The sequence below is a fragment of the Nymphaea colorata genome, chromosome 11 (assembly GCF_008831285.2).
Source record: "Nymphaea colorata isolate Beijing-Zhang1983 chromosome 11, ASM883128v2, whole genome shotgun sequence".
NCBI classification, from domain to species: Eukaryota; Viridiplantae; Streptophyta; class Magnoliopsida; order Nymphaeales; family Nymphaeaceae; genus Nymphaea; species Nymphaea colorata.
In genome coordinates, this window is record NC_045148.1 from 11,438,783 (window position 1) to 11,459,382 (window position 20,600).

Genomic DNA, 20,600 nt, shown 5'->3' on the forward strand with positions numbered 1-20,600 from the left:
TAAGCATTTTTCTATTGAAAATCTTGGTCGGAAGTGAAGATGATGAAACCGAAATATCCATGTAGATATGGCTGATGAGTGATACTACATGATGTAAACAAGGTTAAGGAGTTCCAATCAACATCCACCAAGCGCTTGTCAAGTTGTTTTCACGTCAGAAACTCATGTCTCAATTGCTGGTTTCCGGTTACTGCAACTTGTCCCCGAGTCCAAGAGACGTCCCAAATTTGAATTCCATAAGCATCATCTCTTCCAGCCAGCCAGCCAGCCAGGCCCCACTTGGATGCCAACTTGAGAGCACCATTTTTCTTACTTCAAATTTGAAGTGAATTCCTTTGTGAAAAAGCATAGCATGGTCATAAATTAGACTTCATGAAATGAAATGTGGCACGCCTCCAATTCGACCCGCAATTTGAGGGGTTTGGGTGGTGCTTTGGCTCTCGCTCGGATGGTGATAATAATCCTCCAACTCGCCCGATCGAGTAGGACCAGTCACTAGATCTTGATTCACCTGTGGAGATACATTTGATCAATTAGGCATTTGGATTGGATCTATGAGGTTCAGTTAGGGTATACATGGTCTACAATTCACAGACCCGTATCAGCCAATTCCTGAATAACTGGTATGGCTCACACATCATATGATCACATCTTAACTAGACCCGGACTTGAACTCTCCTCTCCTACACCATAGTACAAGATCTATAACGCTTCAACTGGCATGACGAGGCTGATGGATAAGGGTGCCTCCTGTGTTTTATCCGTGAAGTAACCAAGCCGTCCTCAAAGCGGATCAGTTGCACTGGTCCTTTCTGATTCGGGTTCAAGACCAGACGATTTAGACTGAAGTGGATCAGTCCAATCCAAGATGCAGACCTACCGAACACCGGCTTGCATCTGGATCCAAAACAGGTGAGGCAGATCCAGGACTGTTGGACCTGAATCTGGATGGCATTACAGATCCAGGCCCGGAAAAAGGGAAACATCCTTATCAGGCCCGGCTGTCTGAGGCTCAAACTCCCATCCTAGGATGCGGGTCCAAATGGGGTCCGACACAAGACAAGAATCATTAAGAAGCCGGGGTCCCATGCCCCGTTCTCATCGGTCTTCCCATCCTTCTATCCGTTGGCAATGGCACCAGTGTTTTGCATTTGCTGCTACATCATCTCGTCTCGACCGATACGCTGCGTATCGTATTGCCACTTCACTCGATTTATTTATAGGCCAACATCATCCATTTAAGACGTTGGCTGAAACTCAAATGAATAATGGTGAAGTCGGTCTGATTCAGCATCATAAGCTGAACATGTATCGGAATCTCTGGACGATTTTCTGTATCTTTCTGTAAAACGATCCACCTCATACACCGATACGGAGATTGTTCCTCGTTTATATAGAGAGAGGGTTATGAACGAGAAGAGGAGCACCATTTACTTGCCAAGCGCCAAAATACTTCTCTCAAAATATCTCCATTTCTTCTTCATTTCCAGACACCTCTCCTTCTCTCCCTCCCTCCCCCCCCCCTCTCTCTCTCTCTCTCTCTCTCTCTGTGGAAACCGTTAATCAGCTTTCAACAGGCATCTTCACCAAGGAGAGAGATGGACAAGACATGCTGGATAACGTACTTGGATTCGGAGCAGATGATGAGCATATCGGAGCTGCTGCCCCTCCAATCGCTGCTGGCCTTAGGGATGACGTGCCGGAGATTCAGGGACATCTGCTGCTCCGACCGTCTCTGGGAGTCCATCTGCCGCAGGGAGTGGGGCAACCTCGCCGTCGACGCCATGCTTCGCTGCTCCACCTCGCTGTCCTCGTCGTCCTCATCCTCCTCCTCCTCCTCCTCTTCTTCATCCTCATCGACGTCGATGTCGCTGTCGCCGTGTGAAGGGGAGAGGAGAAAGGTCTGCGGGTGGTCGTGGAAGAGGGTGTACGAGCAGGTGCAGCAGATGAAATGCCTTTCCTGCATGAGGCTGACACAGAAGGGGGCTGCCCCTCATCCCAGGGCCTCCCATTCCCTCAATTTCATATCTGACTCGCTTGTTCTCTTTGGGGGCGGATGTGAAGGAGGTGAGATCTCTCCGTCTCACTACGTGATAATTGGAAAAGTTGGTGTCGCTAATTTCATGGTTTTCCGCGTTGCCATTATTATTGTTGTGTGCATTTCCATTTTTTGCTATTAGATTCATTATTTCACTGCTCCTGCTTTTTAGGGTGTTTGTTTCTCTCTCTTGAAATTTTAATCTCAGAAGAATAACCGTATCGTTCCACATGAATAGTAGTAACAACAGCAAATAGGCAGTCATGGTATTAGTACTAGCGCTGGTAGCATTATGCTGCTGCTGATAGTGGTATTCACAGGAAAAAAAATGATCAGAAAGAATGCTGTTGATAGAGCTGTTAGCGGAAGGTAGCAGTAGCTCATTAAACTACATCGACATTAGATCCGGTTGGAGCTTATATATGGTATCGTTTATTTGGAGTTGGCGTTGAGAAGGTAGTCATATCTAGGTCAAACGGCGTTGAGAAGGCAACTGTATGACGGTCACTGGAAAGCCAAATGGGTTAGTTAGTACATCCTAAAGGTGATAGCAGTCAATATTAGGAATCGATTGAATCCGCTTGTCAGCTCCCTGAATTCCCAGCTCCGGGGAGATTCATTTTTCTATTTATGATCATCAGCCTTCACTTTAGCTGTGTTTGAGCGATTATTGGCTATGCCTTACTATTGCAGAACAGGTTATGATCTGACTGTATAGCTTAAGAAATAAGAACAGAAAAATCCTTTATCTTAGCAATCTATTGCAACTTGGCATTTGCTTTCTCGCTTTCATATTAGTGGAATCACGAAACGGCTTGACTTGTAAATTTGAGCTTTAAGGTACTTGGATTGTAAATAATGATTTGCTTCATATGTCTCCTTGTTTCCTCAGGGAAATATGCGCCGACATCTAAAATGATGCCATAGGAATCATATATTAGAAAAAGGGATACCTTATGCCCTGCCTGAACTTGAGCTTGCAGTTACAGAATCCAAATGGTTGATGCCCTTCATCCATTATTTTACAACATTTCCTTGGTTGGTCTTCCGTTGGACGTTAAATGAGAAATCCATGACGGTAGAGTAAGCGGCCCTTGCAGCTATACAAATTCATTCCCACGTCCTATGTACTCTTTTGGTGACAAAGTGGAATCTTAGAGTCCACCCAGTTTACGGAAACTGCAAGCATGTTCATATCTGCCATTTCATTGATCATGACGACGTCATCTAACACCCTCAACAATTCATTTTAATCCATATTTCTGTGCACAAATTCGAAGTGTCAAATATTTTACTGTTGGCAGTTTCTGATTCTTAGTGAGCAGTACTTTTGAACCATTTCTAGCATTCGCCGATTTTTTCAATTTTCTAGCAGCAGACAGCTTTGCTACTCCTAATGCATGTGATGAGGTTCCTTTGATGCATTAAACTCATAACACCTCAATTGCCAACATTCATGCATCTATCCAAAGAATGACCGAGAAAAGTTGTGTCAATTGTTGTAGGACAATTGAAGTCATAGACTGAGTTTGCTCTGTTCGCATTTGAATGTCTTTAACATGTTGCTTAACGTGAATGCAAACTTTTGACATTGTGTAACGTTGCTAAGTGCGCGCCATCTTGGTAGGACGCCATCTTGATGATACGTGGGTTGCTCACGCTGGTAAAGAAAGAGGTTTGAAATGGCAATACCTTGGCTCAGGGACCCCAACTGGGCGATTTGGACAAAGTTGTACCGTTGTTGCTGATGTGCTTGTCCTTTTTGGTGGCATAGATGACAATGGTATCCGAAAAAATGACACGTGGATTGGGCATGTCATCCATGATGAACTACATAGCGTAAACATCTCATGGAAGCCATTGGAAGTGGGTCTCACCTTGCCTCCACCTCGAGGAGCACATGCAGGGTGTTATGCAGGCGAAAGGAGAATGGTGATCCATGGAGGCATTGGTCTGGACGGGGTGCGGCTGAAAGATACCTGGCTACTGGAGCTCTTTGATAATGGGATGTCGGGGACATGGAGAGAAATAGTGACCTCCGTTTCTCCTTTGGCTCGTTCAGGGCACACACTAACATACATTAGTGGCTCCTGCATTGTCCTGTTCGGAGGCAGGGGGCTGGGTTATGAGGTGCTGAATGATGTCTGGCTGTTAGATTTAACCAGTGTAAGTCCACTGTGGCTTGAGCTTATGCCTTCTAACACACATGACATCCCACTTCCTCGTGTTGGTCACTCTGCAACTCGGTTGCTTGGAGGAAGAGTGCTGATTTTTGGGGGTGAAGATTCACAGAGACACAGAAAAGATGATTTCTGGGTTCTTGATACTGGTGCAGCCACAACTGCAAGTGTTAACTCTCAAGCATCAACAGATGCAAATAAGACACCAAGAAAAATGTGGAGAAGGCTGAATGTTGAGGGCCATCTTCCTATTGGCAGATCATTTCATAGAACATGTGCTGACAGGTCTAGATGCAGGATTTACATATTTGGTGGCATGGTCGATGGTGTTCTTCATCCAGCAGAATCATCTGGATTGAGGTTTGATGCAGAATTATACCTTGTAGAACTTGATCTTCAATCTTAAAAAGAAACTGTAGCATCAAGATGAATCTGCATGGTATGGCCTGCCCAAAATATCAATCAGATGCAGCTGCACCACGGCCTTCTTTCTAGTCCAAAAGAGTCAAAACAACCTTTTTCAGAGTACTGATGGGTCCAAGCCATACCATAACCTTGCTTTCCAAATGGACAAGGATGCTAATCCCAAATCTTGAATCTTCCATCCTATCCTTATGGAAATGATTAGAGTAGATCGTCCTTCCATGAATCCATCCTCGACGCTTTTGTACAAGTTTGCTTTTCCTTTTTCTCTTGACAGTGACTATGTTCTACCAGTTCTCCACAAACAGCCAAGGTTCTCTGCAAGCAAGAAGCTTAAAGGAGGAACTGTTGGAATCTGTCGTGGTTGATTTGTGCAAAAAGATGATATGGAAAGGTCAAAACTGAACATAGCGATTCAATGGGCCCGAGTGACTCACTCATAACTGGCAGAACCTTTAGCTTAGGCCCACCTTAATAATGAGAAATCCATCCAGAAGGCTGCTGGATAGCAGCCAATGCCCTCCTAAGAGTGAAGAAAAAGAAAAGCTGGCCATTACATGCCAAAGCCACCACATCCTACTGTCGAGATGGGCAGCCTCTACCTTTCGAAGATCTCCTCTTCAAAGCATTTCTTTGCCAGTGGAGTCATGCAAAGTATACTTTATACATCTCTTGTACAAATAAGACCCTGGAAATGCATGACAGGTCATTTGACTGAAATTAAAATCCATCATGAAGATGCCAGGTCATATGGGTTGCTTTGCTTACTCATTGAGAAGTAGGAGTCGATATAATAATGTCATAAAACTTGAAATGCACTCTTATTAATTTTAGTGTTCTTGTCCCGAGAAGAAATCAGTATAGCATTAATTGCATTTCTAGGTGAACTGTTTGTGATGTCTATCTACTAGACTAGTAATATTTCCGCATAATTCTGGCAATAGTTTGTAAGCCTCTAAGAATCAGGCAGATTATATCAATTTCCTCCAGTAATGGATCCTGTGGTCTGAGCAACTTCCACCAATAGCTATCTTGCTAATGAATTGCAGTCTGTGCAACAAGTTTCTATGAAAAATTCAAGTTCGCCACAAGTAAAAACTTGAAGCAATCAAATGAGAACCAGTCATACTTACAAGGTAAGATGACATGGATATTGGATTAACTATAAAAAAACAAGCTGATTGGTACCAAAAACAGAATATAACATCAACATGTTAACCCGTTGCCAAATAACATATCCATCTTCCTACCGAGAACCACCAGAAATTTCCAGCGAAAATCTAGTGAAACTTGTGGATCATCAAACAGAATGCTTAAACTATGGAGCCATTGAGTACAAGGAAATTCTCTTTCACAGGAATGTAAAGAACCAATTACAATGTCAGCATGAAGAACCAAATAAAAAGCAGTCCCGAAGAACCAAATAAAAAGCAGTAACAGAGCATGCAAACACAATTGTTCATGAGATGAGCAAGAGCAGCATCAGTTAATTAGTGTAACCATGAACTATCCCTGTTGAGGAACAGATACGGGCCTGCCTAGGAGCCCGTCGAGACAGGACACAGGAGATGCCAAGAGACAGAGGGCCACCCCGGCCAAGCGTCGAGGAAGTGGGGAGGCCTGCTCTTTGCCGCCTCGGGGACGAGCCAGAATAGTGGATGAGGTTGCCGTCCTGGAGTCAGCTACTACAGTTGAGCCAGATTTGGGCGAATGAGACAGCAGGGTGCCGTCCAGGACCAGCCATACCAGCGCCGAAGGGTGCCGAAGATGGCCGCTTATGGCCGAAGGTGGCGCCGATAGGCGCGTGACAGCCGACGTCATAGGGGCTTCGAGCAGAGCAGACACCGTCATCACCCGCCGAGCAGGAAAAGAGCCGATGGTCGACCCGCGTTTAGATTTATCTGTGGCTAACTTTTCATGTGACAGGGTCGAGGAAGAACCCGGGCCTAGCGGAACCAAGGAGCTAGCTGACCCACTGAGCGTTGGACTGTAGCTGAGGAGGACGACCCGGACTCGGCCGCACGCGAGATGAAGACCACCCTCCTTACGTTTGGGAGAAGTGGGTTGACTGTGCGGAACGGTTTCTCTTTGATGCTTGTATATATTTTAGACTCAGACCTTTAATATTATAAGCTTTATTGATTTGGAACCGGTTCGGTAGCCAACCCGGTTCACTCAAGCTATATAACGCTTGAGCTCTATTGTACAGGACATGCGTTTTAGAAATGAAGTTCCCGATATCTCTCTCTTCCTCGTGACTTTTTCTCTCCTTCCGCTCGAGGGTTTGCTCTCGCCATGGCGAGGGGCTTCTCCCCCGTGCTTCTCTCTCGCGTCCCTACCTCCTGACGCTTCTTCTACTTCGACCCCATGCCTCGTCTGCCTCCTCCGAGCGTCCCTACCCCCGACGCCTTCATCTAAGCTCGCCCGTGAAGTCCAAACCGTGCCCCGACACCTCCCTTCTCAGCTGAAGCCCTGCTGCCTCGCCAGAAGCCTCAGCCGCCCATATCGCACCACTCCCATCCATCTCGCCCGCGATCCCCACTTGGCCAAGGGACTGCGCCATCGGTCTCTCCACGTCTTGGCGATGCCGTGGCCCATTTCTGAAGAGGTTTCGTCAGCCTGCAGCTGAAGGAGGGCCTCCCGTCGGAATCCAGAAGCTTATCGGCGGCGATTCCTGTAATTTTCGCCTGAGCGGCGGCTGCATCCCCAATCTTCGCTGGAAAATTGGGGGAAATCCCCAATCTGGTGATCTGACTAACTCTCCTTCTTTTCTTAGTTGATTTCCTTCAATTCCTAGCTGTTGAAATGGTTTTAACCGTTGCTGGATGGAGCCGAGAGGAGGAAGACGCTCTGCCCTGTTTGCCGTGAACCCCTGCTACGCGTGACAGTCCAGACCCTAACTCCTTCAACGACCTGGCTCTAGGGTGGGCAGTTGCCCCCCCCCCCCATATTCTGGGCGTCCCTTCGTATCTATCTAGGCGACCTCCCTACCAAATTTCAGCCCAATCCGACACTTGGGCGAATTTTGGCGAATTTCCAAAGATCGGCAGCCTTGTTCAGCGGCAGAACCCTTCCAGCAGCCTATCGCCTGTCACAGTCCGCGCGATTCATCAAAATCCAGAACCCGAACGGTAGATCATCTTCAGCTCAAATTTGGTCCATCCTCGGGTAACTAATAGGCGGAGCTACTGACCAAAAATCAGCTCAAACGGAGACTCTTACGATTTTTGGTGAATTTCTGAAGTGGCAGACCCCCTGTCCACGCCCGTGAACCAGAACTCACTAGTCTCGTCCGTGGGAAGCTGGAGCTCTTGCTGCTTTGCAGCGCGCCTGCGCCGGCGTTGAACGGCGCTTGCCACACCCCACTTCCATCTGCTCCCGGGGTTTAAAATCTCACACGGTGACGCTTCTCTACTTCATGAGACTAAACCTGCTTGTTTAATTAAGCATTGACTACTCGGTTTGCTGTTTTGAGGGTTGCTTGAAGAGCCGCACTGTACCAGCCGTGAGGAGCTGGGAGCAAAGGCTGCCTGGCAGCGCGCGCGCACCGGCGTCAATCGGTGCTAGTCTCACCCCATACGTATGCTCCCGAGGTTCATATTGCCGTCTGGTGAAGCTCCTCTACATTAGCCTCCTTTATCCTTATGAATTGCATACTTGGTAATTGCCCTGTTGCTGGTGATTGAGGGTGTTCTCAAGGCGCGGTAAGGAGCGTGGAAGAGGCTGGTACTCACCTGACTTGCCATACGTTTGCTGGATACCGAGGGCCTTGGACTTCTGCCCTTGGTCGTGGCGCTGGGCTAGCCCCAGCGAGGTTTGCCTCACTCTCCCCCTATAGAACGAGGTGGGTTTACTTGCTTTCAGCCGTGGTGTGGACCTTCCTATGGGTTGGGGAATGGTGTGCTCGCTTAGGCATGAATGTATGGTTTGATTGAGTGAGGTTGAGAGCTCATTTATACGCTACGGTTGTAAGGCCTTGCACCCTTTTGTGTAGTAAGTTCAGACCTAGAGTAGGTGGGAAAAGCCCTCCTTGTACTCCTACCATTGGGCATTTACTGGGTTTGTCCCCAGTGGGATAACATTTGGCCTGTATTCTTACTATATCTATCACTGGAAGCGTCCCTGAAGAGGTCTTGGGAGGTCAGGACAGCAGAACAGGCAGGTTTTCAGCGGCAGCTACAGTGGCTACGGTCTGCGTCCTATCAGTGTCCACTTCGGGAATCAGTTTTCGGTGTACTTTCAGAGTGATTACTCCGTTTGAGTTTGGCAGTTATGGCACCACGTAAAGATAAGCATATCGCCAAGGATATCGAGTCTCAGGAGGTAACCGAAGAGGGGATGGTTGTTGAAACTGGGGAGGAAGTCACACCCATTGCTTTGAGGCCCCTCATGGACATGATGATCCAGATGAGAGAATGGACATGATGATCCAGATGAGAGAAGATAACCGCAGGATTGTAGAGCGCCTTGACAACCTCGAGAAGAGGGTACTTGAGGCTCCTTTAGGTGCCCCACCCTTGCCCCCGGCCTCAGCCAGCCATGATGTTCCTACCACCTCCCATGCGCACCATGGCGGAGTGTCTGAGTAAGCTATGCAACAGATGCTTAACCAGATGCAGCAGACTATCATTAACTCGGTTAGATCGTCAGTTGGGAAAGACTTACTCTCCCCGCCGACTAGGGAAGGCCATAGTGCTACTATTGCTCCAACTCTCCAAGGAGATAACGCTGAATTCGATGAAGACGAGGGTGAATGGCACTACCCAGGTGGCCGTAGGGCGCAAAATAGGGATGAGTTCCATCCTAGGAGATAAGGGGGACTGGATGTCAAGATGCCCACTTAGAAGTTAGAATGCCCTATGTTCAATGGCAAGAATACTAGGAATTGGCTCTACAAAGTAGAGAGGTATTTTCAGTGTTTGGGAGTACCCCCCAGAGCATCAGCTTACTTATGCCATGCTTCTTTTGGAGGGACCTGCCCTCCAATGGTATCGTTATATTACCCACAGAAATCCCAACATCACATGGGCAGATTTTCGGGCTTCGGGCTGCTATGATGCGTAGATTTGAAGATTCTCGGTTTGCAGACTTCAATGTTCAGCTCAAATCATTAACGCAAACAGGTTCAGTGATAGACTATTAGGACCAGTTCGAGAGCCTCGCGTGTTTAGTGACTGGATGGGACGATGAAGCCCTAGTTGGGGCGTTCATTGGCGGGCTTCAACCCGAAATTCAGCTGTCAGTCTTAGGCCAACCATCCCGAGAGCTCCAAGAGTGTATGCGTGTTGCTAGACATAAAAAGGATAAAATGAGAAGAAAACAAGAGATAAGGAAATCCTACAAGGATGTTCAGAGGAAAAAGAAGCATTATGGGAAACCACCATCACCTCGGGCTATCAAGCTTGCCACAGGAAAGATGCATGAGGGCAGACCTGCCTTTCAGGATAAGGTGCCCATCAGATATATTTCTAAGGCCGAAAGAGATGATCTTATCAGAAGAGGTTTATGCATTAAATGTAAAGAGAAATGGGAGCCCAGACACGTTTGTAGAACTTTCCAACTGGTTGTGGTACTTGAGGAGGCCGGTGAGGGAAGTACCACGGAGACCCCCAGTGGAGAAGTTGAGGAGGAAGCTGCCCAAGAGCAGCCAGGGTCACCTAGTGGTGAGTGCCACACCGTTACCAACCCCAGCCGCCCCCGATCTATGCGTATGGTTGGAGCCATTTAGTCTAAAGGAGTGATTGTCCTTCTGGATTCAGGGGCCTCCCATAACTATATAAGGACTGAGGTTGCTCAGAAAGTGGGTTGCACTTTGTCACCGCACAGACCCCTCACCGTTGTTGTTGGAAATGGTGCCCGTCTCACTTGCAAGCATGTTTGCATGGCAGTGAATTTGATGATGTAAGGAGAGCTTTTTATCGTAGACTTATTGGTCTTACCCATTGAGGGAGCCGATGTTGTTCTAGGGATTCAGTGGCTAGAAACCGTTGGGAATATTGTGTGGAACTTCGCCAGGATGCGAATGAGATTCCAGAAGGGAGAGGGAGGTACGAATGTTACACTTCGGGGCATTAAACCTAATGTTTCACCCAAGGTAGCACTTAAGCTTATTGCTGCCCAGCACCTTGCTTGTTGTGTTATCTCAGTGGCTACAGATGTACCTTCTGCGGTCGAAAATGACGATGAACAAGTGTCGCCAGAAATTCAGCATCTCCTGAGACAGTTTGAGGACGTTTTTGTTGAGCCAAAGGTTGTTTTAGAGATTCCGGCTTGCCGGTGATCTTCACAGCAGCCCTGGTAGCATCCCCGAGGATATCTGAGGCACGCACAGAATCAAAAGAGAACTCTAGTGGAGAGCTTCACTGTCAGCGTGTCCTCCTCCAATTCTCACCACACCTTCTGCCGCTGCCAATGCCAATGCTTGCCACTTCTCCTCCTCTGCGCCAACAGCCACCACCGACCTCCACTCCCAGAAAATGAAAACCCCCTCCATGAGCTACAAACCTCCAAAACCATAAAGTTAGGTCTTGTAAAAGTTCCATGTCCAACACGAATTCAATCCAATTTTTTAGTGTGCAAAGTTGGATCTAGCCTCTGCAGGATTCAACCTCCTAGTTGGATCTGGTAAAGTTTTGTATCCAACCCGATCCATTTTAAGGTTCCTGTGGAGTCCGGCCTTGGCAAATTTCAAGTAGGACAACTCGATTCCTCCAAGTCTCCTCTACCGAGTGAGCGAGCATCATTCCTGAAGCAACTTTGCATTTAACATTACACCTGATTTTCTTCCAGCTTGAGGATAGACTGTGCCAGGTCCAAGAGCCCTCCCTTCTCTCATTTCTAGACCACGAACTGTTGGACCATTTCAAGTATCTCCCTGCAATCCACTTGAGCAGAAGAGAGTTAAGGTTAACAGTCTTACAAAATCTGGCAGGTAACTGGACGGAATTGATTTCGTCCATCCTTTTTAATCCAATGCCGTCTTCGAGAATGGTTTTGGTGAGACTGTAGCAACTTCTGCGCTCCCAAGGAGAATCAGCCCATAAGAACGCCGCCTTCCAACTTGATGATGGTGGCTTTAAGAAAAGGGGAAGCCTGCATTCAGAAGGAGATCAAAAACCCGAAATTGTGCTTGATAAGACAAGATCTACCTGCAAAAGAAAGAAGGTCAGTTTTCCAGCTGGTTTAGTTTCTCTCCATTTTTAGAGAGAGGTCTGTTAACGTTCCTCCTTAAAGAGGGTCGGCAAATAACAAGAGATCTTTAACAAATAACAAGAGATCATCGGCGAACCTCGAGGGAGATTCTTCACACAACTAGTTAAAATGATCTCCTTCTCAGCAATTCCGCCATTCATATCCCTGGCAACCATCTCCATGACAATAAGAAACAAGTATGAAGAGAGCAGATCACACTGTCTGAGACTCCGACCACTTTTGAACGTCATACCCTCCACGCCATTATCGAGCATCGAGAAGGTGGGTGAGGCAACGCATTTCATAGTAGTGAGCCTAATCCAACTGTTGGGAAAGACCAAGCAAGCATGCATGCTATTAGCAAGAAAGCTCCACGACACCCTGTCATAGGCCTTATAATTTAAGGCAAAAGGACTCATCCTTTCTAGAGCTAAGAAGGTCCACCACATCATTAGCTAGGGCGATACGGTCGTGGATAAGTCTGTTCTTAATGAAAGCCCCCTACTGCTCACCTATCATGCAGGCGAGGATATTTTGAAGTCCAGCAACGATTACCTTGAAGATGCTGTTACAAAGAGCACGGAGCCTGGAATCTTGGATCCGCATTGCGCCTCCCACCTTTTAGGAATGAGCATGATGATAGTGTGGTTGATACTAATGACGAGTTTCCCAGTCCTAAAGAAGTCCGCTACAGCTTTAGCCACATCCGGCCCTATGATCCCCCAAAGATCTTGATAGAAATAATTTGGAATCCCGTCCAGTCCGGCTGCGCTATGACGGTCCAAAGAGAAAACGACCCTCTTAACCTCTCAACCGCTCTCCCACCTGCAATTCCTGAATTCCGGTTTTCAATCTGCCAACCCTTAGAGATAGCTTGGAAGAAGCTCGTGTTGCGGAAGCCTTCCCGGAGCCAGCACAACTTAGATCTGTCACGCCAGTAAATTCCTCCATGAGAAGCATGTGATTCAGCTCCACCTCCTCCCAAAGAGAGTGGTTGCCCTTTTCTAAGTCTGCCTACAGACTTTCGAGCTTACCAGTCAAGGCCTTCACCCGCGTAGTCATGGCGTTCAGATTGGCTTTGACCCTACCAAGATTGATAACTGAAAGGATTGGGCAGCCGTGGCAAGGTTGAGTCCAAACTTGTTTAATTATATCAACGACAAGGGAATTAGAGAGACAAGGCCTGAAAATTTTGAAACAACGGGCAGAGGGGAAGTGGGGTCCTTGATAGTGAAAACGAGAGCTTTGTGATCTGAACAAGCTTTTCTTTTCGTTTTCAAAGAACCGGGCACCCATCAATCCAAAGGTGATTGACTAAGCACCAGTCGAGTTTGCACATTATTCTGTCATTTCCCCCTCGGTGGCTGGACCAGGTGTAAGCGCTGTCTGGATCAGCCACTTCCGTCAGCCTACATTCCTCCAAAAACGCTCCGAACCTATACTACATGACTGAAATGAAGCAAGCAAGTCGGCCAGTGCGGATTTCATTGCATTGAGGTCAGATACCATACTTGTAGCTTGCTTGAAAGCAAGAGAGAAGAAAAAAAGAAGCAACACAACATAATAAAATTAGCGATTTTAGTCACATTTGGCCAGCTGAAAGAGCAAAGTTGGAATAACAACGCCATCAAAAGAGAGAGAGAGAGAGAGAGAGATTAAATTTTTCAGAATATTTTCACTGAAACCCCAATCCGTCACAGCTAGCTATCAATCAGCAAAGCCATTTCTTACAAAGCTTACAACCAAAGAGGAGCTTCTCTCCCCACTTCCACCCCCCAACCCCCAAAAAAAAAACCAAAAAAAGGACTAAAAAAATATAAGAAAAAAAAAGGAAGACAACAAATAAAACTATTAGAGCTTTACAAATACAAGCAACACCAGCAAAACCACCACTACCACCATCTCTCTTTCTCATCTTAGCATGCAATCACTTAATGTCATGTACCTGAGGATACACCACACAGACAGAGAGTAGAAAAAAAGGGGGAACGAAACTATACGGGTATGACGTCTATCTTGGAAGTGTCTTCACACCTCAACACGATACCATCTAGGCTGGCAGGAAGGAAGCACTTGGCCCATTGGCATCCGGTGGAGAATGGTTCTGGTGGCGGCACTATCATCAGCACGTTCTCGTTTCTTTGGACTACACCCATCACGCTCACTGTACTTCCTTCTTTGATATACCTATAGAGAGAGAGAGAGACGTTGGAACTTAGAACTGGCTCCAAAACTAACAACCATAATACTTAAACAAAAGCTATACATCTAGGCTCAAGCCCACAAGAGGTTATCCAGAACCCCACAGACAATTAGCAACCGACAATGACAAACAATACAAGCATACACCTACTACAAAAAAATACAAAATTAAGAAAACATCTCCCACAAACCATTATTGAATTGTTCATTGAAAGAAGTGCTCTCTCAGGTATTAGACCTCAAATCAGGAGCACGAGTTTCACAATGAGCTAACGGAGACCCCTGTCAAATTTTCTACTCTCTAAATTCCACGAGAGATGAAGTTCGGCTGCGTTTACCAAATCACCAGCTGGGTCCTTTCCAAAGGCATATAACCATCACAACAGAAACGACATGAACGCTGGATTTTACAAATGTGTGAACCCATAACCTTAATATTATGATTAGAAAATGTCGATAAATAGCTCTCATTGCATGGCCGCACAGACATTTGGAAATATACGAACAATATTGATGAAACTTGAGAGCCAACAGATGCTGTCGATTGTCAACTATATCTTGCCATATTTTCAATGTATCGGTATTAGATAGAAGGCAATTTTCTTTTATTCCTTATATATTTCAACATAATTTCAAATATTCTCTGAGACAAGCCTCCACAAAAAATTGCTGACAATGGTATTCGTCACTACAATTTGCACTGAAATTAATTTTAAACTCAAGCACAGTTAAGATCTTAAGCCGCATAATCTGTTATTTGTTTTGTGACAATAAGAGTTTCTGAAAGTTGTAAACTAGCAATTATACAACTCATAAATTGTAAATTGAGGTTTCTGCTTGCCATAATTTATTTCAATATTTCCATAATAAACTTAATACTAGTTGCAATTGATATTGTTCCATATCACTAAGAACCGTATGCTCCTATGGTCGATCGCAAAACAAAGCATCTGAAATGTCAAGTCAAAATCAAACACAAGAAAAATTTAAAAGCAACTTACCCCTCCTTCATACGCATAATACGATCATCACTTGATAGGTTTCTTTCCCCTAACCACCTGACGAACTCTGGAGACAATTCTCTGTTCTTCTGATTTATGTCAACCACAACAGACTCATCAACATAGGGAGTCACTCTAGCACCATAACCAGTCTTCACTAGTGCTCTCAAGCCAGACTGAAAATCAGAAATGTAGAAGTCGACAACATGCCTCTGCGATAAAAGTTAATGCAATCAACTTCTCAACAGGTGCCAAAGGACAAGAGGATCTAGTGGAATATAACCTTGCTCAATACAATTAAAGCAATGAATAGCTTTAGTTATATGACCAATAAAGCACTTGCAACAAAACAACCTTATTCCCAACAAATACAATAATGTAGTTCTACTTTAAATGACCAATGTTATTAATATAACTCTACATTGGAGCATAATGGCTGGTATCAGCGGTATGTTGTATTGGCCCCTTGTCCATATGATATAAGCCTGATTTAGGTTTTCGTTTTTACATTTACGGGCTGAAATGCATTGACACATATTGGTCAATACATGGTATTGATGAGCAAACTGATACAGTGCTGATACTGTCATTTCAACATTGCAAACCACCATCTAAATAAGCGAAAAAGCAATAAGACATAATAAGTTCCATTGGAAGCACTTAAATCTTAGTGTTCAATTCATTAACAAATAATTATAGAAAGGTACACAAAAGAAGAATTTGACATCACTGGTTTCAGACAAGCTCAATTATGTCACTTATCTCCTAAGCAGCCTAATATCAGGTCTCTAAGATGGAAAAAAAAATTATGAAAGTACACAGTCCCGTAGGTCATGGCTACTGCATTCATTTCTCAGACACATATTTTTTCTCTCCACAATGATCATACACCTTGTAGACATCCCTGCAAACAGATATTCTCGTTTTAAGGGGAAAAGGACATGAAAAGCCTGAAAAGTGAGTTCCCGGTACATGCCAAAATACAAAAACGTAGTATAGGAATTGCTTCCTCACAAATTGAATGGGATACAAGTTATCAACTGAAAGAAATAAAAAGTCAGCCACACGTTACACTTTCCGCGGCTTGTGTTCAAAAAGCAATGTGAAGAATGCAAAAAAACTTCTGAAAAAGAAGCAGACATTATACTTATCTGACAAAAAACATGAGGGTTTAAATTGGGGAAAAAAAGGAGAGATAGAAAGGATAATAGTATTTGAATCCAGTCAACATTGCAAGCATAAAAATCTACAACCAACCTCTAAAGATCTAAGTCCCCAAGTAAAGCGACGATGCTTAGCATTAGCAGCTTTGGAATCCCAGCCTCTATACTCATATAAGCTTGTTGAAGTATAGACACACCTAGGGATCCGTTGGAATGATGATTCCAAGGGAACGTTTCCGCAAGTAACGACCTGTAATTAATCAGATCAACTAATATAAGAAAGCTAGCAAGTAGCAAGAAATTGAGACACTTAGAAAGCACATTAGAACATTATCCAGTCATACCCAATTGCTCAAGAGCAAAGCAGGGGATTAAGAGAAAAGGAGAAGGATGTAAACAAACTAGTTACACTAATTATACTGAACACCAACAGTCAAAGACAATCTCAATGACAATAAAAGGTCATCTTCAACAGATTGATAAAAGGAACAATGATTCCAAACACTGCTTGTCACCCACCACCAAGATTGTGTTTGTGTCTTCTTTTTTATATTCATAATCAATCAATAACAGATATAAAAAATTGCTGTTACTTCTATAGTGTTAAACAGACCACGTGAAAATTTTTCCAGATCACTCCACCCAGAAATTATGAAAGCGTTGTTCTTTTGTTCCAAAATACCAGCTAGTCAATATCTCAACCAACTTATAGTCTAATATCTAGCATTATTCTATAGTGTTAACCAGACCACGGGAAAATTTTTCCAGATCACTCCACCCAGAAATCATGAAAGTGTTGTTCTTTTCTTCCAAAATACCAGCTAGTCAATATCCCAACCAACTTATAGTCTAATATCTAGCATTATTCTATAGTGTTAACCAGACCACGTGAAAATTTTTCCAGATCACTCCACCCAGAAATCATGAAAGTGTTGTTCTTTTCTTCCAAAATACCAGCTAGTCAATATCTCAACCAACTTATAGTCTAATATCTACTAGATAAAACACTAATTAACACTTGTGCCATTTATAGGCGGAGATATTCAAACATGTCATCCATGACAGCTAAACCATATTTCATGCACCTATGACTAAAAACCAATACCACAATCACAAAAATTGCATAATCTTATGAAACCAGATTTCTTTGTTATGCAATGTTCACCTAAAATCATCTACACTGACAACCACTAATTACTAAATAAATTTGAGCCAAATAAATTGAAGTGTACATACCCCAGAAACTTTGACATATTGCCCATTTTTAGCAGTCCTGAGCTCTGCATCTGGGTACTGGGCAATGAAACCTGTAATTGCCCTTCTTCCCAAACAACTGTTCCATAGGAAGATTGTGGCAACCACCCCAAAGAGGCCTACAACTACAATCAGCAGAACAGGGTTGTGCACAGCTCCTAGAATAAATCCACCAGCTATAAATCCCATCACAAACAGTAGAATGAGTGACCAAAAGATAGGCCTTGGGAAGCTCCTTTTAAAGGAATAGTCATTCTCGTGACTGAGATTAGTGACAGCTTGATTATTGTGGACCATAGATACACTATGTAGTTTCATTGATCCAGAAGAATCCAATGGACCAGAGACCTTGCGTGGTGCACCAGATGAATTAAGTGGCCCTGAAGAAATTGGTCCTGAAGTTATGAGTCCTGTAGTTGGAAGCACCGGAGGCAAAGGACCAGAATTCTGGCGCATGACTGGAGTGACACCTCCAGATTGAGGTCCAGATGACTTCTTGATAGGTTCTCCATGTTTGTTTAGTGGCCCAGAGTTGGATTTTTGTCTGGACACTTGACCTGAACCTGGGACTGAACCAGCTGACACAGGACCAGATACAGAGAATCCAGACCTTGATCCAGAGTTACCAGTGATTGGCCCTGAATGTGAAGCAGCACCACCAAAAGACCCAGTTCTTGAAGGTGCACCAGATATAGGTCCAGACTTTCTTGACTTTGAACCATCTACAGGAATGTCAAACATCTTTCCAAGCTCTCCAGATTTCTTGATGTCCCCACCTGTGTAGGGCACGGCTGCTGAGCTCATCGTTACAGGCCTCTCTTTAGGCTGCTCAGGCCGGCCTGAGACATACAGCCCATTACTGAGCTGGTGAGATGGGAATCTTGAACCCATCAAGCTCTTGACGAACTAAACCCAGCAAAGAGACAACAACGTGCCGTGCTTATTTATAACCTCCAAGGGCTATGTCTTGCCTCCCTTGAAACAGCTGACTGACAGTTAAAGGTTAGTCCCTGGATTCCTTTCTACCAGCATGTCCTTTTAGCAATAAGCATCAAGCCTGCATTTTTCTAGAGAAAAAAAAACAAATACACACAATTTAGGACTTAGATATACCTAGCACAGAATCCATGAGTTCACAAGAAGATACCTGTAAACGAATACTCAAATTTGTCTCCATATTTCAAATAAACACAAAACAATCACATACATAAAGAGTGGCAAAAAACAGAAACAAGGAGAACCTTTATTACACAATCCCAAACTTGCAAAATCGTAGCCTTACACCAGCGGGCCCAACAAAAAAAAAAAAGAGGAAGACAATCAGAAAAAGAGAAAAGAAAAATTTTGCATCAAGTGTGCAGAAAAAAAAAACACGTCCAATTATGGGGAAACTCCCTAGTCCATTTCATGAAACATGGTAATAGCAAACAATAAGGACCAAGAACAGTGCAAAGAATTCGTCCACATGTAAAACATTGCCAAAACATAAGAATTAAAGTTGAAGGCAGCAAGCCTTCCAACACATTCTATTTGAAGAAAAGAAACAACAAAGCACTTGAAGCCAGTGATACATGACCGAAAATACAGGGAGACATATTCAGGCATAAGAAGAGCAGAATCCATTATAGAAGAACGAGCTTTATAACAAACAAGGACATTTTTATCTACCTTTACTGAAAGTAACTCCTAATGACATCATACGTCAAATCACTTACCTAGTCAAGAAGGGAAAAACAAAAGTCTCTCTTAGAAAATGCTTAAAACCAATTATAAACCTAAAAAAAACAGAACGGATGATCATGCTTAGAAGATCAAAATCAAAGAAGGGAAAAAAAAAAAGGATCAGCAACACTGTAAACATGAACAGCTTGTGTCTTTATCCGAGCATCATTCTCTGCAAACATGGTAATAGATGCAATAAAGACTGGGATTTCAGGTCACGAATCAACAGACAGAACACTTCCAAAAGCACATACAGAAAATAATTCCAACTAAAAAACATGGAACCAACCAATGTTTTTAATAGAAAACTTTGAACCTGGCAAGTGCAAATATCAAAGATTAAAACCGAAGAATAGCAATCGAAATAAAAACGCCGACAAAAAAAGGTGTGATCTAAAACAATAACACCGAACCGCCAAAATTAAGTACTCAAAAAGTTCTGTAAACATCGGAATACCAATACGAGCTGATCCTGTTACGTCATCCAGACCTACCATAAACAAAAAACCTAAGTTTCAAGAAGACCCCATTGGAAAAACAGAATGAAACCTATTTTTTACAAAAAGAAGCTAACAAAAAAAATAGGGGAAACGAAAAACAAGAAAACCTAAGCTGTAGCTAGGGCAACAATTTTAAGTCAAGAACTCTGAACAGTTAACCCCCTCCCCACCAACATAAAACCGAAAAATCATCACCATCCAACAAACAAACAAAAAAACGGACGAACCCCTAAAAACAGACACGGTTCCCCATCTTCCCCACAAGAAGAGATCCCCGTCACCCAGCAAGCCCCTGAACCCAACATGATCAATCCCACCAAACATGGTAACAAAACAAACCCAATAAGCTGTACCGTCTCAGGCACGCAAAGAAAGTATAATGCGCCAAGGAAACAACCACATTGTGAGTAGCACCTTTGACACCTCCCGCCATAATAAAGCCACAATGAGATCTATATTGGCTTTTCACAAAATGCAGCAACTTAGAGCGACAAAGGATCAAGAAGAAGACTTACGTACCACTGATCATGGAATTTTAGAGCAATCGCATCGCCTACGTCTCCAACCAAACTCTCTCTCTCTCTCTCCCCCCAAAACTCTTTGCTGTTTTTGTCTAGTCTTCTTTTCTTCCTCCGCCAGTATCCTCTGCGTTGCCAATGACATTTCCAGTAATACCTGGACTGCCCACAATTTCTCTCTCCCCCTGCCTGACCAAATTGCCCCTCCCCTGACCCTCCCCCTTTATCTTTTTCGAGCTTTTTAAACTTCGGGCAGAGGGTTTAGCATGGCGGTGCCGGTGACTGTAACCGCCCTTTTTCTCTCTCCCGTCTTTTCTTATTTCCTTTTCTTACTAAATTGATAATTATGTTTCTTATCGGGTCGGCTACTTGAAGAGTCCGAGACCCGGTCTGCTAATTAAAAATAAA

General features: G+C 44.2%; 2 protein-coding genes across 7 annotated transcripts; one reads left to right on the forward strand and one right to left on the reverse strand.

Annotated features, from left to right (window-relative positions):
- Positions 1 to 1,423: 1,423 nt before the first annotated feature.
- Positions 1,424 to 5,474, forward strand: LOC116264991 (F-box/kelch-repeat protein At1g51550). 2 transcript variants are annotated; one of them, XM_031645487.2, is made up of 2 exons: positions 1,424 to 2,067; positions 3,648 to 5,474. In XM_031645487.2, the coding sequence occupies exons 1-2, from the start codon at positions 1,599 to 1,601 to the stop codon at positions 4,622 to 4,624; spliced, it is 1,446 nt and encodes a 481-aa protein (XP_031501347.1). In that variant the 5' UTR covers positions 1,424 to 1,598; the 3' UTR covers positions 4,625 to 5,474. The 2 variants fall into 2 exon arrangements, with proteins under 2 accessions (XP_031501347.1, XP_031501348.1); XM_031645488.2 differs by having other exon boundaries at positions 1,427 to 2,067; positions 3,666 to 5,474.
- Positions 5,475 to 13,481: 8,007 nt separating this feature from the next.
- LOC116264363 (uncharacterized membrane protein At1g16860-like) lies at positions 13,482 to 20,357 on the reverse strand. Of its 5 annotated transcripts, none has more exons than XM_031644510.2 (5): positions 20,194 to 20,357; positions 17,435 to 18,519; positions 16,293 to 16,448; positions 15,036 to 15,247; positions 13,482 to 14,019 (listed from the first exon to the last, which is right to left on the reverse strand). In XM_031644510.2, the coding sequence occupies exons 2-5, from the start codon at positions 18,341 to 18,343 to the stop codon at positions 13,827 to 13,829; spliced, it is 1,470 nt and encodes a 489-aa protein (XP_031500370.1). In that variant the 5' UTR covers positions 18,344 to 18,519; positions 20,194 to 20,357; the 3' UTR covers positions 13,482 to 13,826. The 5 variants fall into 5 exon arrangements, with proteins under 5 accessions (XP_031500370.1, XP_031500371.1, XP_031500372.1 ...); XM_031644511.2 differs by having other exon boundaries at positions 20,190 to 20,357; XM_031644512.2 differs by lacking the exon at positions 20,194 to 20,357 and adding an exon at positions 20,028 to 20,144.
- Between the last annotated feature and the right edge of the window lie 243 nt (positions 20,358 to 20,600).

Bases quoted from the DNA above. Each gene is read 5' to 3' on its own strand.
- LOC116264991 (XM_031645487.2), top strand. From the start codon at position 1,599: ATGGACAAGACATGCTGGATAACGTACTTGGATTCGGAGCAGATGATG. The intron at 2,068-3,647 runs GTGAGATCTCTC...AACGTTGCTAAG, and splicing joins TGGGGGCGGATGTGAAGGAG to TGCGCGCCATCTTGGTAGGA.
- LOC116264363 (XM_031644510.2), bottom strand. From the start codon at position 18,343: ATGGGTTCAAGATTCCCATCTCACCAGCTCAGTAATGGGCTGTATGTC. The intron at 16,449-17,434 runs GTATGTACACTT...GATTAATTACAG, and splicing joins AATATGTCAAAGTTTCTGGG to GTCGTTACTTGCGGAAACGT. The intron at 14,020-15,035 runs GTAAGTTGCTTT...CTCTCTCTATAG, and splicing joins ATTATGCGTATGAAGGAGGG to GTATATCAAAGAAGGAAGTA.